Source organism: Neodiprion fabricii, chromosome 1, assembly GCF_021155785.1.
Source record: "Neodiprion fabricii isolate iyNeoFabr1 chromosome 1, iyNeoFabr1.1, whole genome shotgun sequence".
Lineage (NCBI taxonomy): Eukaryota > Metazoa > Arthropoda > Insecta > Hymenoptera > Diprionidae > Neodiprion > Neodiprion fabricii.
In genome coordinates, this window is record NC_060239.1 from 36,368,677 (window position 1) to 36,388,325 (window position 19,649).

A 19,649-nucleotide genomic window follows, 5' to 3' on the forward strand; every position below is an offset into this window, starting at 1 on the left:
CAGTGTCAAAATTTGCCAATTTTTTTTTTTCCCCCGCCTTTTCATATATTGTTTTCTGGTAAGGAATTAAAATTTATATTGGCATTGAAAATGAAAAGATTCAAACATGTTGCAGTATGTTGACAAATAGAATTTTGAACATCTCGAAATGTGAGTTAACGATAAGTTGCACGATAATATTTGTCTACGAGTCGTTCGAGAAATATACATAGATATTTTTACTCGTTCTATCTAATTTGTCCGTCTAAAATCAAGTCGAGCAAACATACTTTTGTTTACCAAGGTGTTCAGGTCGGTGGATTATTACCCACGTGACGTATGTACCTACATGCATATATCGTTAACGTGTTGAAAGTATACTTACTAGGGATTTTTGAAAGCTTTGAACGGCATAAATTTTTGGGTCGAATGCGTGGCGATGGGCGATGGCAAAAGCAGGAGCTTTCATTGACTTCTTCACAATCAAGCTGTGCATACGACATTGTATTATTATACCGTGAATCGTTGATGTTGCACCGGACTGTTTTTTGTACCTTGCGTAACGCCATGCATATATTAATGACACAACGTAACTTACAAACTATCCATATATGCGTAATGGTCACTTACACAGCGAGTTACTAAACTGCAATGCGTATCTCAACTTATATTATATCTAATTGTTGAACTCTTACGCTATTTCGAGGACTAACAAATTTATCTAACGTAACCAATTACATTATATACATAATGCAGCAGCCGTGCTCTGTTCTTCTCCTGTATTTCTGTGACCTTCTGTGACCTGTCTTCCTACTATGTCGTGCTACGTTCCGGCTTTCTTTTGTTTCTAGATATTGCAGAACCTACAAAAAAAACGCACTGAGCGGAGGGGGCGCCTAAGCTCTGACAATATGAATAAAAAGAAGTCCGGTTTCAGCAAAAGCAACCTTATTTTTAAGGTAACCTGCCTTAACGATTGGGCAAGCTCTCGGCCCGTTCAATCCCTGGTTCGACCTCTCTCGCGTCACACCTCGAGCTTTCAAAATTGATGAATAACTTTCGAAGATCTAACGAATTCACGTTCGTGTAACTATGCTAACGATTGACTTTATTCTCGCAACAATCACACGCCGCCGATGAGAAGAAACAATCCCAGTCGCGATTTCTTCAAATCTCAATAAAAGATCTTCATCTGTTTTGAAACCACAGGCTTACGACGAGACGGAAAACTCCTCCCAGGGTAGTGCAGGAGAGAGCCGCCCACTGATTGGCTCGTTGGTTTATATTTAAAAAACGTTCGCTTTTCTCCGTCGCATTCCTGCAGCTATAGGTCATGCTCTCATCACAATCGACGCCGCCTAGCGAATTCGCGAAATTTTACTTCATCCAAATCACTTTCCGTATGGTTTACCGTTCTTCCTTCATTTATACCGCACACCTCGAGACTTTGACGCGTCGTAACATTTCAACCATTCGTCGAAACTGGACTGTATTTTTTACCGACGTTCTAACCGAGTGAGATAATCAGAATCGTCCGTCAATAATGGGATAAATTATGAACGCTAGGCGGTGGACGTGCCTTTTTAATCGCGCATGCGCGTGGGCGTCCCTTCTCCACCGTAAGCTCGCCTATCACACACCGCTCGCATTAAAACTGGTGAACAAAAAAAAAAAAAAAAAAAAAAAGTAACAAATAAATTTTATACAGAATTGGATATAAAGTGTAAAGCTGCTTTCCCTGTTGCCGCTCTGTGATTAGTCCTCTCGCTATATCAAGCTTATTGCCTTCATTGGCTGTTTGTTGTGTGCTTTATTGCTTTATCGCTTGGCTTTTTGCTTGTATTCGTCGTTTTTGTCGTTGGTTTCAAAAAGTGTGTATGTATATGTATGTATACGCATATACACATATACATTCGCACGCTTATAATATACGTATAACGTTTCTCAACATACACCCAAGCATCACCGAGGATCTTATTTGTTCATTTGATCGTTAGTTTTTGGTATACCATTTGTAGCACATAACCACGTGTAACATTTATAAATGTTACGATTATATAGTACTCGTCTCTGTGTCCTTTTGTTCGGTTTTTCCCCCCTTTTGATTAGACGAGGTAACGTATACATGTACTCTATAAGTGTGAATTACCATAGCAATACCATCTCGTTCAATTAGTGTAGTTACGATCCAATTAAAACAAGTACGGCGTTATACATATATACACAGAATCACACGTATTAGGTAAATGTGTGATCAATTATCTACCATGTTACACGTATAGATTAATGTTTAGCAGTTGGATACCCTACTTCACATATACACACACACACATATATATATATATATATATATATATATATATATATATATATATATATATATATAATGTGTATTCATCTCTATACATACTCACGTAAATGTCTTTCCGTTAGAAACGAGTAATAATTGACGACTGCACGATAAAATAATGTCCGTATACGATTCTATGGTAACTCCGTCTCTCTGTCTCTCTATTTCTGGGTACAAAAATCTCCGACGTATACAATTACACCCAGTTACTTAACATTAACCTGTGAAAAATCACCGATATTACGCAAATTTTCAAAATCCCGGCATTGACTGCAATTGGATCAAAGCCAAGTTCATTTCATAGCGAGAAAGAAAACGAAACCCTCCCGAGACACGCGGTGACACCGAAGTAATTAACTCCAGTCTCTCATTAGCTCGGAGAAGGTAACCCTCAGGTGTCATGGCGTGAGGAAGCGTGACTGTTTCAGAATTTTTTACATGGTGAATATTGGGTAACTGAGGGAGCAAAAAAAAAAATAGAAAAAATAAATAAATAAAACGTACCTAGAGAGAAATAAAAAAAAAAAAAAAAAAGAAAAAAACCAACACCATCAATAATAAACGGCAACAACAACCACAGCTGTTATGTTTTGTCGCTTGAAGTTGCCCGCGAGGTGCCACCACCCCCCTCTCAGCACCTAAAGGGAGGGAAGTCACTCTCAGGCACGTTCGCGTTAAATATCACACAACCTGTCGAGATGGAATTACGACGTGATCATTTCGTGTAATTCCATTTGATGCCTTCCTAGTAAAATTTGTTAATATCATCGTCATCGTCATTACCGTCGTGGTCGTTGTTATTATTATCACTGTTATTACCGTTTTACCCGTAGTTGTTTTACGCATAGCGTTGACTAACCAGATACAAGGGGCGTATTCAGACCTGACCCACTCTAATTGCTAGCGTAAATCGTATACGTATACCTATTTTGCTTTCAACCTTTGACCTGCTATTCGCATCCCTGCAGACAGGTAATACATGCACCTTAACGATGCATCCGTCGTCATCGATACCCCGTGAACACGTTTCACGCCACCTGCAACGCTATATTATCGTTGATACCGTCCGGGTCGAGGTCGAGGTCGAGGTCGAGGTCGAGGTCACGGTCGGACGGCCTTTGTATCTGTGGCAAAGACACTTTTTAACATACGTTTATAATCGTTTGTTTATTTTTAATTTACCGTATAAGTACATGTGTGTGTCTTGATTGGTTTGACTATTTTTGTCAACTTTTTGAATTTACTTCTAATTTACCATATAAGTACATTATGTGTGTTTTGATCGTTTTACGTTTTTGTGGTTTTCATGTATTTTATATAGAATTATTAAACCTTATACATTTGACCGATCGTTTTCATCGTCTTTCTTTACTTCTTTTCTTTTCCCACGCATACGTAAATTGTGTCTGTTAGGTCTATCATTGTTCGGGTCGTTTACCGTGCATCATGCATATATACCATACGTACCTATCATAGGTATGTTCACACCTTATTACACACACGTTATATAGCCGTATTTCAGTGTACGAGGTCTTGAGACGAGGAAATTTTTTTTTTTTTTTTTTATCACATTAATTGTGTATTTTGTTGTCATTTTACATGTACTGCATGCACTTTCAGTTTTACGTCGATAATTCGGTTTTTTTTTCTCTCTCTCTTCTATTCTCCAACATCAATGACAGTGTACAGTTTACAAAAGCGGTGAAAATTTGATCCATTCTTCGTCGATCGTTTGATTTAATTTCTTACTCATTCTCAATATTTACATAAATCGTACGTTTACTCTACGATAAAAATTTATCTGCTCAACTGGTTCGAATGAAATTAGAGATCAAATTTTGACAGCGGCCATTTGTGTTTCGACGATAATACGTATATCTACATATACATACATATACATGTATAAGGTGGCTTCGAAATTCAAATATACGTGTGTATGTATGTGTACATGTACACGTGACGATTTTACTATGATGACTGGTGAGAAAAACTCGACGTTATACACCCATACTATGCCTAAAATACCTTAGGTAGAATGGAAATAATTGGTTAATTGCTAAGACATTTCCCTGTTGTTGACAGTTCCTGAATATGGCCTCGGTGTTTATGAGAATATTCAATCTCATCTGCATGATGCTGCTCATCGGTCACTGGAGCGGATGTCTACAATTTCTAGTTCCCATGCTGCAAGGCTTTCCGAGCAACTCTTGGGTCGCCATTAACGAATTGCAGGTAACTAGATGTTTCATTATCAAATCATTCGGAAAAAAGTCACTTTCTTTCCGTTCGACGTGAATTATTATAAAATGGGATTTTATTCGCACAGCTACCGTGAACCCTAACGGTTATCTGATAAATATTAATAGAGTGGGTGTAAATTACGGTACCTACCGTTGGTTATGTGAAAATCGGAACCCTCGGTTACCGCTTCGATGCAGAAGCGGCCCGAGCCGCGAGGCAATCTAATTCGCCTAAAATATTTAATCAGCCTTGAAGTTTGAGCGATGGCAAGCTAGAGCAAGCTAGAGCAAGCAAGAGAGAGACGAATCGCTCGTGGTTCCTGAAGGATTTCGTCAGAATGTGTGCACAGTAGCGACTGCTCGTATATCCGTGTAGTTTGAATATCGCCGTTGGCATTCATTAATCATACGACGATGTCTATCCTCGAAAACCGGCGGTGACGAGACTGCGAGACATCTGCGTCTCATCTTCTCAGACTTCTTACAGACATCTCTGTGTGCAAGTTTGCACGCACACGGTGTTAGGCTTTCTAAAGTAGGTATGCACCGGCAGGACTGCGTTGATGAACAGCCACGTCAAGTCCGCGTGGGAGTTTAGAAAAAAATTTTAGACAAGTTTTACCCTGCTGTTGGTATCGGGTTTCTCGGCTCCTAGACGGTTCTTATTGCCGCGTCTTCTTTTTACTGTATTTTACCATATAATTAATCTTGCAAGTACCACACTTTTAGTTATTCTTACGAATCGCACGCGACGTAGCATAAATTCATGTCAGGGTAGAGAAAACAGAGAAACGTTTTCTTACACTTTTAATTCTACGAACATTTGTGGTCTCACTTTTCGTTACAATCGTGGTAGATGAATTGCTCTTAAAAGGTGACCGAATTGCTGAGCAATTTCTAATGATTTGAATTCTGTTGTTGTTGTTGTTAAGAGTTTATTGCTCTTTGTTCGAATTGAACGTATCGACATTTCTATTTTTCAGGACTCGTTTTGGTTAGAACAATATTCATGGGCGTTATTCAAGGCCATGTCGCACATGTTGTGCATAGGATACGGAAGGTTTCCACCTCAGTCACTTACGGACATGTGGCTTACAATGCTCAGTATGATAAGCGGGGCGACGTGTTACGCCCTGTTTCTTGGTCATGCTACAAATTTGATTCAATCCCTCGATTCGTCGCGAAGACAATATCGCGAAAAGGTAAGTTTTCACGCAGAAAATTCACCATTGCCTGGATGAAGCGGTCACGGGTAACAAGCTCATGCAAGTTATCCAATCCAAGAAAGCTTTGATTTCCTCGTTTTTTTATACCGCGATGAGATCTTGAAAATCGAAGTGAACGTCTTTCATTACATGCGGTATAATGTACCCATTGCATTTTTATTAGCAAACTTTTTCCGTCTAGTTCGCAACGTACCTGCAGTATTAGGCATACCACGATACACGATTATGGATGATGTAAACAATACAAATGAATAATACTTGTAAATATCATGAGATAGCACGAATTTGCTAAATTGAAAGTCTCCGTTGCACGCTAAGAAACTATTATGAACTCTGGTCACTTAAAACGCGTACGTAGATAAATATAAATGCGTTACGCGAATGTTGATTTGTTGATGAATAATTTTTTTTGCCTGATTAAACCTCGTTAGTCGTCTCTTTTTATCTGTTGAATTGAAGAGAAATTGTCAACAACTTCTTGCCATCACCTTTCTCGGGTTTCATAAGTCCGCAGATGTGTCTCTTTTAATTCTGAACAATTCAAAGATGACGGAGACACTCTGGTTCACTTCACGAAGATCTTTTTAAATACGAACATAAACGTCGTGACATATATTAATCGAAAACTTGGCGCAATAGGCGCTGCAGGAACGAGTATCAAAATGTTTTTGCCATAGTTTTTGTTATAGTTTACGCTTACGGTGTTCTACATTGAATCGTTATAAAGTAAAACAAAGACAACTCGTAAAACGCTCGATTACTTGATTCAATTTATACGGATAATTTTGTGGAGTGAACTACTTTTTTGATCGGGGATAACTTGTTCTCGGGGTAGGTGAAGCAAGTGGAGGAGTACATGGCGTATAGAAAGCTGCCCCGAGAAATGAGGCAACGGATAACCGAGTACTTCGAGCACCGATACCAGGGCAAGTTCTTCGACGAAGAGTTGATCCTTGGCGAGTTGTCGGAGAAATTAAGAGAAGTATGTCGATCCTTCATTAACTGGATAATAATTACACTGATTTCTCACAGCGACATTTATAACACTTGATATCATTTTTCCTGAACAATAATCGACGACGCTCGTATGTTTTCACAGGACGTAATAAACTACAACTGCAGATCACTCGTGGCCTCTGTACCTTTCTTTGCGAATGCCGATTCGAATTTCGTTTCGGACGTCGTTACAAAACTGAGATACGAAGTCTTCCAGCCAGGTGAGAAAACCGGAACGGTGAAATTATTCAACCTCAATTGGTTGGGCAGTAATGGTTGTGGGAAACGTGCAACTCTAGGGAGGATGGACCTTAAAATAGGCAGCTCGGACGAAAATAGATAAGAATTGAGTAAAAACGTGACCTACTAACGATGCAAGACTAAAATTCTTGCTCGATCTGAAGCTTGTGAGATTTGTTTTCTTTCGGAATGTTGTATCACAAGTTGTAAAAGTGTCTTTTTTCACGATATAAACGATTCTTCAAAAGTTCTAAGCATGCACAATCAAGATGGTGCTTTGAGATAAAGATTTTATGCGATTCTTTCAAGAAACGAACTAGATTTGATCTCTGTTTTTTTCTTTTTTCCCTTTTGATGTTCATCCTCTGTACAATTATCTTTTCAATTTACGTATATACAAAATTAAAAATATTTCATCGAATTAAGCAAGACAAATTCTTTACAACGAACACATGCTGCTCGAATGTTTGCGATGTATTTGTTACAAACGAATAAAACTATTAGTAAAAATTCAAAATGGCGGTGCTTAGCACACTTGGCATTTTATTTCAACTGTACGATGGTTCTCAGTTTTAACTACTCAATAAGCGCTATGTCACGCCAAACAGAACGATGGCAAGAATAACTTGTGTGTACTGTCACCTTCGAATGAAGCTTGAACACTGAAAAATTCAACTTTTAAAATTGCGTCGTTCATGTCTTGGCCATGTTTTTTAATGCAATGGTAATCCCTGTTCTAGGAGACATAATCATCAAGGAGGGTACGATAGGTTCAAAAATGTACTTTATCCAAGAAGGAATAGTGGATATCGTGATGGCGAATGGGGAAGTCGCAACGTCCCTCTCGGATGGTTCATATTTCGGGGAAATATGCCTGTTGACGAACGCGAGACGCGTTGCGTCAGTGAGAGCCGAAACTTACTGCAATCTCTTCAGCCTCTCGGTGGATCATTTCAATGCAGTACTGGATCAATATCCATTGATGCGAAGGACCATGGAGAGCGTTGCCGCCGAGAGGTATAAGCTTTGGTTAGGTTTGTTTTATCGAGTTGGTGTGCTAATAGATGTTTTATCACTTCGTTATTCGTCTCATTCGTGAAAATTATTCCCCCCCATCCCCCCTTGCCATGTGTTTGTAGTTTTTTGCTGTACAAAATTTAAAGTCGATACGCAGGCTGCACAGTGGACCCCTAATTCCCTAAAAATACCCAATATTTTTTCCTTTCTCTATAAGGGCTCCAAAACTGAGGGTTTCCCCTAAATGTACGCTAAACCACTCAATTTCCAGCCGGTTACTTTTTTTCTTTAAGTAAAATACTCTGTAAAAAAAAAAAAAAAAAAATACCACGAATCTTAAAACTCTTTTATTTTACAAAACTATCTATCTTACGGTTTAATTGCGTGTCGTTATATACGGAATAAGTATCAAGTACAAGTACCCCAAATTATTTTATTCCTACATTTAGTTGGAAATATTAACATTGTTCCCCGGCATTAAATTAATTTTTTCAGTCCAATTTAGTTTATTCAAAAACAAAATAATTAAAAAACATGAAAAATTTCAATTTACCTACTTTATATTCAAAATTTCTATCGCCCGTGGCACATGTCAATATTATGCGAAAATTTTCACATTTACAGAGAATGTTTTTTTCTTTAACATGAATATATTTTCGGGGTGCAGCCGGACAAATTCCTGTATGACTGAAATAACGGACACACTTGCGTACATCTAATTTTGTTCTATTTCATCAGTGCTATGAGATAATATTGGTACTATAATATCCCCCTTTTCTTTTACAAAGCCTCCCTCATTTCCCCTAAAATTACCTGGCTTGACCACTGTGAAGCCTGGAAACGTCTATTTGCTCTCACGTCATTGCCCGACCACCTTCATTCGAATAATGAACTTCCTTAATTACACGGAAAATATTCTTGGAAACGGAACTGACGTTTTTGTATTTGGAATTTTTTACAAAACCAAAGCTTAATTATAAATTTCTGTCTGCGTATTTACATATGCGCAACAATATCCCAACAATAAGTCATTTTTACTGTCCGTACTGATGATGATTATTAGTTTTGATTCGATCTTGATTAGTCGTATTTTTCAGTAAGTTATGCAGTACACGATATCATTGCAGTTAACAAAGATCCATCAGAATTGCCAATAATAAAGGATGTTTATTGTTCGCATAGTTGATCATAAATATTATTGTGTGAAATTTTGAATTTCTTAGCATCTAGTTTTCTTTTAAAATCGCTTATGTAGAACGATATTAATTTTGCACTTTCGTTTCTTTAATTTGCAAGAAATTTTTAGATCGATCTAAATGTGTTACAACAAAATTTTGATGCGCAACGTGATAAAAAAAATTCTGGCGAAACTTTATAGTTCAAATTGTGCTTTCGGTATATTCGAATATTTCGCGTTCAAGTATAATTGTAGAGTAGTGTGACATCAGTTTATGATCCAATAACGTTGCAGAATCACTAAAGCAATTAATCCCTGTCACGTACAGAGCGACGTCACATTTCAATTGGAAATGTGTTCTGCAAGATTACCAAGTAATCAAGGTGTAATCAAAACAAGCCAAATCAGATCATCGCACAGGTCGTTAACTCTACTGTAATGGCACAATTTCATTTGTCTCTTACGAACAATGTTCCAATGCACACCCGGATTTCCGTATGTGCAGCCCTTAGAACGCGATAATCCATATAGTATACAATACTTAGTGAACCACTTAGCGTTTATTTTCAAAAAACGATTTTGTAACGGTTATTGACCAACAAGTATGCCATATCTCTGATAAATTAAACAAACCTGTCGGTTATTATACGCGCAACACTCCCTACGCTTAAACGAGCTCTTATTTCAGGTTGAACAAAATCGGCAAGAATCCAAATCTGGTAGCTCATCGGGAAGAGGATTTGGGCAGCGAGTCCAAAACTATCAACGCAGTCGTCAACGCGTTGGCTGAGCAAGCTGCTCACGCGAGTGCCAGTGAAGAATCGGTTCGTCTTTCCAAATATCGAAATCATTTTCCTGTTTTGGTATGTTAGCTATTATCGTTGCTTTTCGTCTTTTGTTACATCCGTTAAACTAGGTCTCAATACAACGCACGTATCATTTTCTACCGAGTCTACGGTATCTCCAAACTTACAACGTTAAAAACAAGACCAACTCTGTATAATTATGTGTTACATGTTCTGGGCTATTCGTTGTGTGATAACAGCCTATATTAGCGTTGTTTTGTGTATCTGAATAAATTTTTTTCTATCTTGACAGGTAAATTTAATTGCTAATTTCTGCTTGCTTATTATTCAACATTTCATCGTACATAGGTTTTTCAGAATTTTTACCGCATGTTATACACTAACAATCCTTCGTTTTAATTTTCGCAATTATTAGTACCCTTGACTAATCCTTACAAATCTTATTTCATCTTGTTTTTTACATATTGAGACGCGGGAAAATTATTTTCCGCGTTATCTTTGTTAATAACTCTACTACTTCATAGCTTCTGACAAGAAGTAGCACAGAAAATAGGATTTATGGCATGTTCGCATATGGAGTCTTTTTGATGAATCTGAGTTTCGGAGTAGCCTTCAACTCACTCGTCAATAAATCTCCATTTTATGCATATTTTCCGCAAAAATAACTGTTGCTTGTTCATTTTTCACCTTGCCTTTATAAAAATTTAATCCCGACACTTTTACAGCCTTTAAAATACATTTCCGTGTAAAAAATTACTCCGTAAACAAGGTGCAGAAAATAAACGCGTTAGAGTAATTTAGTACTTGTATTTCAGGTCCATAGCATGGAGCTGAGAGCTTTACCCTCCTGCCTTTTACCGAGACCTAAGTCAGAGAATAATTTTGCAAGTCAAGAGTTGACGCGTGAAGGACGACGGATCTTCCACAAGAGTGATACCTTCCACAAGGATTCGTATCAATGACGTCACTCTATGTACTAGCACACACAGAGATACTAACGGGGTCCGTATTGACGCGCTGTACCTAAGCAAGGTTGTTTTTTATTCTTTTTTTTTTTTTTTTCTTGTTTCATTTTACTTCGGTAAGATACATACACGCATACAACACTCGTACACACGCATTCATTATTTATTTTATTAAAGAAAGAAAATTTTAACACGTGAACGCCACGTTGAGACACTTTAAATAAAAATATACACAACCGCGGTACGGTAAATGAATACAGACCCAAATCTGTGCTGTAAGAGAAGTGGTAACAAAAGACGTGAATCGATTGAGTAACTGGAATTATCTCAAGATCGCAGCTGATCCTGCGATATTTCAAGTTATCATTTGAAATACACGGACTCTTTAAAGCACAGGTTTTATAAAGCATATTGTTGCCAGTACAAGGGTGCTCTTACGATTAGTTCTATCTTTAGCAATATACATGAAAGTTTTTTAGTTTCTCTTGCTATATATTTTATACCCTTGCACACATTCAGCAAGACAGAGTGTTGTTTTCACATGCTGGTCAGCTTGACGTATTATTTTTAATTAACAAGTATAATTAATAATTTTTATCTCATGATATGGATGGATACAGCAGGGTAGTTCGGATTTATTTGAATCGGTAGAGTGACAATTCGAAGAAGGAAAACAAATATATATCACAAGCATTCGTGTAGCGTGCCTCACAGAATCTCCCAAAAATTTTCTGTTGAATGATTTTATTTTCTTTTAATTTTCAATATGTTATTTTTGTGAAGAGCGTTTCATCTTCTGTGTTATGATGTGTATTATTATAATTTTAGAGAAGCTGTGTTTATACGCAAGTAGCAAAACTCTGTCTCGCTGTGTAATAACAAGGGCGGTAATACATTACACGTAAAAACGCAGCGAGTATCCTAGGCTTTGAAAGATTGGAAAAACAAAACTCTATAGAAAGACTAGATGATAAAGATGAAAATTAAAAATGAAAATAAAAAAAAAGAAAAAAAAATAGACAAAGATGCACTGGTCTCAAAAACTCTGTTACCTTGTTGAAAGTTTTTGGGACCCACGTATACATACCCTATATATAACAATACTATAATTATGTATGTACGAATTATCAGTGGTGTACAATGTTTGTGTTTTTCTTTTTCTATTTCTATTTTATTTTTTCTACCTTCTCGCTTTCTCAACCAAGTATATCTTTTTACGGCAAATATAATGTACTATAAAAACAAAAAAAAAAAACACAAAAAAAACAAAACTATAAATATGATATACCATAATAAATTATTATTACAATTACACAGTATAATAGCTATCATAATAATAATAATTATAAAGTTATCACTATAATACAATACCATGCAAATTGTCAGCAAAGCTTGTTACCCCAGTCCAGTGGTCTGAGAAAGGAGAAAACAAAAACAACAGCGTCACGATTTACAACAATTAATAAAATAAAATGTTGATAGTTGAACGCGGCCAATTTGAAAAAAATTGTATGGACGCAAAAGAAACTACAATAATAATTTTAGCTGAGGAATACTTTTGTAGATGTAACGGTGTTCATCGCAGCTAGGGTCAGGAGAAAACGAAATTTTCTAAAACTGTTAAAACAATACTACTATAAATATATAAATATATAATAGTTATCGCAAGAAAAAAATGAATAAATAACAAAAAACATACTCATAATAAAACGCGTATTGTAGAAACATATTAAATACTAGATTGAGGAATTTGCGATGAGCTAATATTTAATATAGTATTTAGGAATTTGCTATAACTATTGTAAAATAATTGCTGTGGATAAAGAGCACGTTTTTTTAGGTATCCTAGCCGTGATAATCGAATGAAAATGAATAAATAAATAATGGTAGGATACAGAAGGAATGAGGTTACCGCTTCACACTAATATCGACGCAGGTGAATTAAATATTGCGATAATACATATACGCGTACTTTATACATATGAATCGTTGAGCGAAAACGAAATTTACTATTACGCGATGTACTCTGTATCCTGTAACCATACATCAGCAGAGTGTCCTGGAGAAATGTATAAATATACATATATACATATGTATATATATGTAAGTTGAATAATAATCTTATTATGCAGATGTGATAACATTGGATTAGGTGTCGAGACAAATTTCAGATGAAGACAGAGTAATACTTTCCCACCAAAGCAAGGATAGGTTTTTCTTTCTTAATGATTAAAGTACATCGTTTTGGCACAGTTGTATTTTTTCCTTAATTGTCGGAAATGTAAAAAATATACCGCATTCAAGTTGGCAATCGAACCAAGTTGCAAGTTTTGCATAGGTGATAAATTTTAACGACATTACGACAAACTTGTACCCGTGAAACTTTTCAGTAGAAGATAATGATCTTTAATTTTTTTATTACTTTCGTATTTGTAAGAAAACGTGTCGAAAAATGCCTATAATAAATATTTTTTAACGCTATTAATTGAACACAGCAAGTCATTATTTCAAGCTTATAAAAAGAAACTTGATGTCATTCCTAAACTGTTATTCAAATCAAGCTTTTATTTCCAGTTTCAAATTAAGTACGGTGCAAAAATGATATATCAGTAATTATAAATACTGCAATTACCTAGCCTATGTAGGACAATGAAATTGATTGAAGGAGCCAGTCGTTTTTAGGAGCTTCTTGAGCTTTTTACACATTCGATAATCGAAGTACTTGCTTAATGATATTTTTCTGAAATTACGACATTCGTCATGTTTTTCGGCTATTCGATATTTGAATTCGGTTATTGTTCAAATTTGCGGTATTTGCGTGTTTGCGGTTTTTCGGTATTTTTGGTATTTATTAACCAAACGTGGATATCACCGAAAATAAATTTATTAGTTGATTTGAACAATTTTACGAATCGTTTCTTTATTTTTTTTTTTTTTAATAGCTTCGTACGCCTACCTCTCATTGTGTAAAAAGCCGTGTGGAGAAGAGATTTAAAAGGGAGGAAAAATAAGGATATTTAAAACAAAACTGTAGCCAGCCTTGTACAGAAAAACCCTAGCGTCAATTATATATATATATACCTATATCTATATATAATTGAAGGTAAACATAAAATTATTATAATATCGGTTACAAACATTAACAATAATATAAATCGTATTACGGTAAAAGCACGCGCTTGTGCTACAGATATAGTAAATATATAAAAACATTGAATCATACTGTTATTACTGCTTCGTACTCTGTTATTCGTGCTACGTTGGGCTCAATTCGAACTGCTATCTGTATGTATAAAAATTTCTACGAATTCCTAATCAATTTGTTTCCATTAATTATCAACCGTTGATGATTTTATTCTATTACATTTGTGATCTGACTCAATTGCACAAGAATTCACTTATTCGTTTTTAAACCCATTGTCGTAGTCAAAGAGTAAATCAATTTAGTTTTACTCGGGGTAATTGATGAAACGCAATGTGAAATATTCAGTAGAGCCCAGAGCTAAGCACCTTTAAATATACTTGCCATTATGAATGCCTTAGCGAACATGATTGTAAATGTAAACTCTAAGTAAAAGAAAAAGATTTACACTCAAAGTATGAACACACATATGCATACTATACATAATTACACAAATGATACACAGTGAGAATATAATATTAAACTAAGGATGAGTATTTAAAAGAGATGACGAAAAAAACTGAAACAAAAAAATTATGGTCGTGGAAATGTATCCTCGGTGGCAATACTCGACTTCGCCCGTCCACTTAGTTTAGACCATTCACTCACTCACTCACTCACTCACTCACTCACACCGACACTCCAGCTGCTCTTGGATTTTCTATGACAAACATATATAAAACTATCGTTCCAAACTTAGAAGCCAAAAGAATATAAGAGAAAAAATTTAAACTAGCCGTGAAATTTTTATTTACAGAAGAACGATTCGTAGATACGACAAACTTTTGATTTTTTGAAAAGATAACTATGTATTCATAAATGCACTGCCAATGTGAAAGACACTGTAAAGTGCCATCTTAATTTGAGAACTGTTTCTTTTTCGTCGTGTATTTAATTTAAAAAATGTTAAACTGCAAAGAGATTTTTGTTTCTCAGATAATTATAGTCTTAAATTTAAATCAATAATTACGTTTCGTGCAAAAAATGAATACAGAGCCCTCTTATACACTTTCCATTATCATATGAAAACTTTTAATGCAATATCGAGTGAAATTATTTATTTTACAAATTATTCAGATGTAATAACTCTAGAAACTATCATTTAATGAATATGTAAACTAATAATATTAAATTCTTGATTATCAAGAATATTATACAACGTTCAAGAAGTATATTTTAATCTCTGATAGTCAAGTTACAGATATACTTAACAGTTTATGAAAAGAAAGCATATCATTCCAAAGTTTCACTTTAATTTGAAACCCCACACATATTATATTATCACAAGCAATGCGCTATAAGCAAACGAAATAATAACGTAATGATAGGTACATATAAAAAAAATTCACAAAAACATGGAAAAAAACATGAGCATAACATAGTCAATTTTAAAACATTCAACTACACGTACTCGACAAAAAATATTCAGCTCTGTTAACATTACACGAAAAAAAATAGTGCTACTATTAATTATGTCCATGAGCATAAGATCCGACGCAACATAGACTAATAGGTGACACATGTTCTCAATTAGTTATTAACCCGAGTACTATCTAGAACCAACTGAAGATTATATATAAAAAAGATGAATGGCAAAATTTGTGTGAACATTATTTATTTTCATTGCAATTTATGAAGTACATTTCTCCAATAGTGTCACATGTTAATCTGTGAAGTGTTGGCATACCGACACATTACATAAAATTTAACGACATTATATAATCGTAGCTGTTAAAGATAAATTATAAATAATTTTAAAAGTTAAGCATAGTCGACTCTAGCCTTACGATGAAGAAACGATCATTTTCTAATCGCTGTATTTGTAATCAAAGAAGAAATCCTTCGTTATTTGCGGGAGTTCATTATAATTCGACTAGGTGAACTAAATTTTTAAGTGCGAATGAAAAAATAACACATCGGGTACTCGCTTCACATATTTTCTAACGAATATTAGGAACAGACGGAAAATGGAGAATAAAACACAGGTGTGTAGAGTAGTGAAGAAGAAAAGTTATCTTGTGATTCGCGCTTTATTTAAAAAAAAAAAAAGGAATAAATCAATAATAATAATAATAATTAGTGAGTTAGCTAATTTAATGAGTATAGCCGTACAGTTTAGAGGAGAAAGTAAATCAATAAATTAGATGTTACTAAAATGTAACGGGCAAAAACAGTTATAATAGCTCAAGTTAGATTTGCATATCTTTGAAATATATATCAGGTGATATAAAAACAAATGAACGGTGAGTGTAAAATTGTAATCAGAGGAGTGAAAATCAAATGTATAGCGTCGAAAGAAGTAACTGACCGCGGTAAAATGGTGTTGAGAAAGTTGGCTATTATGTCCGCAATGCATGTATATAGTTCAGAGATTTTCCTCTTTCTTTCTCTCACGAAACAAAAATTAAGGAAGGAAAAAATTATGACTAAAATCTCTCTTTCAAACAAGACCCCAATCGAAGATTTTTCGAATGCAAAAACTTTGAGCCCGTGACGGTTGTTATATAGTGTACGATAAAAGAAATGTGTATTGCGAGTGTACTGCAATGCTTTGCAACACCTGGTACATTCCAAAGCATAATTTGACGCGATTTCGCATTTGCCTGGCTGGCTTTGTTACGATCAATTAATAACAAGACAATTTGCAAAATATCAGGCAGCAAAACGATACTCTATCACGTCATCCGTGAACATTATTTCAAAGTAATTAATCATGATTGTTACATGCGACAAAAAATGTAGGCCTAATACCAATTACGTCGAAAGAATTTCTTAGGTGATTTTTAATACCGTACCAATGTTTGATTGACATAGCCAATACCGGTAGAAAACTAATCCTTTAAGACATATTATCACTGCTACCGATATTATTATTACTTTCCTCAATAATTTGTATTACACTCTATACAGAGTTTATCTGAAGGCGTGCCATTTCAACCGTTGCTATATGACCATGTACTTTCTATTTTCTAAAATGTGACTGTTGCGATATTTACTGTGACGCAAAACTATCTGAGTTTGTTTCTAAATTAATCACGTTCGTTTCCATAAACCTTGACGCACCGTAAACTGCAAAATGGTAGCAAGCGTGATACTATAGGACGGATTAATGGGTTTTGTTATAATTTTTATCTTATGATTTTATAGGTATATATAATAAGTGGTAAACGTATAAACTGATGTTCTGATACGCTGATCATATTAATCATTATGTTTACAATCTTCTTTTCTTTTTCTGTTCATTATTTAACTACATGTTGTATCACGCCGATTAGAAAGCTTTTTACGTGATTGATTGTTTTTTTTTTTTTTTTTCTCTTTCATCAGAAGTTTGTCGTAAATATATTTTGAGAATAATGACAGAAGTGATGATTTGCATATGGAGGGCGAAATTTCGTACTTTTATGGATGAGAGAAGGTAAGATTGTGAACATAACGATATGTCAGTAAATCTTGCCATAATACATTTACGATATAGCGATATATGCGATCCTAGTTAGACTGAGCCAATAACAATATAATGTAATATACATAATATAAATAAAAAAATGCGTTAACGAGATGGCGATATTATCTTATATATATGTGTGTATGTATATATATACATATATATATATATATATATATCTATACATATATAATTAAAAGAAAATCAGAGGAGTAATGTTTGAGTGAACGTGACACGATAATTATATTGATATTATTAATGATTAATATTACCTATTACTATCAAACTATTGTAATGACAATGCTTTGTTATATTGTATGAGATTGTAGTCTATTTTTCTGTTGAAGTATTGTTATTGCCTATAATACGCTATGACTAGTTCATATTTTATGCATCGAGGCTGTCACTTAAATTAATGAATAATGTTAATAATAATTAAATTAAAAAAAAAAAAAAAAAAAAAAACAAATAGTTTTATTGTGAAAATTATGAAATCAAATAACACGTGCAATTCTCATATAAACTTCATTCAAACGATATAAGCAAGGCCAATAATAGCAAGTATGATTAATATCAAGAGATGAAGTCATTGTCTGCATATAAATAATTTGGCCGGCGGATTTGATCACCAATTTATGATTCAACATTTCTACCTATATCAATTACAGATTTTCATAATCATTTCTTGAACAAGTCGATGTATATCGGTGAATAAAATGTAGAATATTTTTTCAATTACTTTCATAATTGAGAGAACCAAAAAAGCTATTCTTTTTGCAATTATCCTACTAAAATATGAACTTTTGATTGCATTTTTTTCAATAACCGTAGCCTGCTACAAACTGAATATATAACATAAAAAAAAAAAAACTTCCCTATGGTGGTCTCGTGTGACATGATTTTACCAAGTTACATTCCGTTGAAAGAAATATGCGAAACGAAACGTTTGGTGATCATATACAGTGCTGTAACCAGTAATCATAATCCGTTTGTTCCTACAACATGAAAGTTATTATTTTTCTAAATCTGAAGAAAAATCACATTTCATGAAACGTTGTTTCATATGAAAAATTGAGAAACCCATGTAAAAAAAACGTTAAATTTACAAAAGTGACAAGGTATAAAAACTTGTACATCACGTTCATAACTAGCGTGCATATTATTACACGGTAACATTTATAGACCATTAATCAAGTCGCAGTTTTCAATGTCGACACCTACTTGTTACTTTCATCCCACGGTCTAAATTCGATGCGCAACACAACTGTTCTGAATTCTTTTAGGAAAAACAATGCGTCTAAGTTTCACTATGAAGAAAATAAAAAGATACGATTAGATGTATGTTTTACCAGGCACATAAGCTAGTAATAAACATGTGCGACTTGAACAGCTTTTTAGAAAGACGTTTCCTTTGCCTTCGTGAACATGCGGTATCTGTTTGAAAATCCGTTTGTCACTGCGATACTATCAATGCAACATTGTTTCCAAATTATGTGACATCTTCTACTAACGTTAACTAAGATTTTCCCGAGTTCTTCGGATAATGGTATTTATCCGGGGATTTAAATTTGTGTTTCTAAAAAGCGTTTGAATTACCGCCGGTAAACCGATGTATACATAATAATACCATGTAAATGATCGATGCATTTGAAAGAATTGTGTAATTGATTTACACAAGCGAAGAAATATCCGAAAACCACCTAAAATCGAGAAAAAAAAGTACGTTAACAATAGAAGCATTTCTCCAATACTGATAATTAATTGTTACGGGGAATACTTATGTATAATTATTATTGATGATGAGATCGTTGATATTTTTTATCAAAAGTGCTCAGCGAGGTCCATAATGACTCACTCATTCACAACATCTACTATTATGAATATGTGCTTTATATAGTTTAACAAAATAAACCATTACAAAAACCGAATAATTGACGATGAAATTACGTACTTATTCGATTGATTATTTTTCCGTGTTGATTATCATGTTTTTCAGATGTTACATCAGATTGGAAAATAATGTG

At 34.6% G+C, this 19,649-nt stretch overlaps 1 protein-coding gene across 8 annotated transcripts in view; it reads left to right on the top strand.

Annotated features, from left to right (window-relative positions):
* LOC124186391 (potassium/sodium hyperpolarization-activated cyclic nucleotide-gated channel 2) overlaps positions 1-19,556 on the top strand; it is a 164,884-nt gene extending 145,328 nt beyond the window's left edge. For 2 of the 8 annotated variants that reach the window (XM_046578061.1, XM_046578069.1), the window contains exons 10-17: positions 831-938; positions 4,412-4,561; positions 5,553-5,771; positions 6,631-6,777; positions 6,895-7,012; positions 7,772-8,060; positions 9,914-10,088; positions 10,847-19,556. In XM_046578061.1, coding sequence (XP_046434017.1) covers positions 831-938; positions 4,412-4,561; positions 5,553-5,771; positions 6,631-6,777; positions 6,895-7,012; positions 7,772-8,060; positions 9,914-10,088; positions 10,847-10,993 — 1,353 coding nt within the window. In that variant the 3' untranslated portion in view covers positions 10,994-19,556. The remainder of the gene's footprint in view (positions 1-830; positions 939-4,411; positions 4,562-5,552; positions 5,772-6,630; positions 6,778-6,894; positions 7,013-7,771; positions 8,061-9,913; positions 10,089-10,846) is intronic. The other 6 variants (XM_046578097.1, XM_046578107.1, XM_046578091.1 and 3 more) reach the window with 5 other exon arrangements.
* The last annotated feature ends 93 nt before the right edge of the window (positions 19,557-19,649 follow it).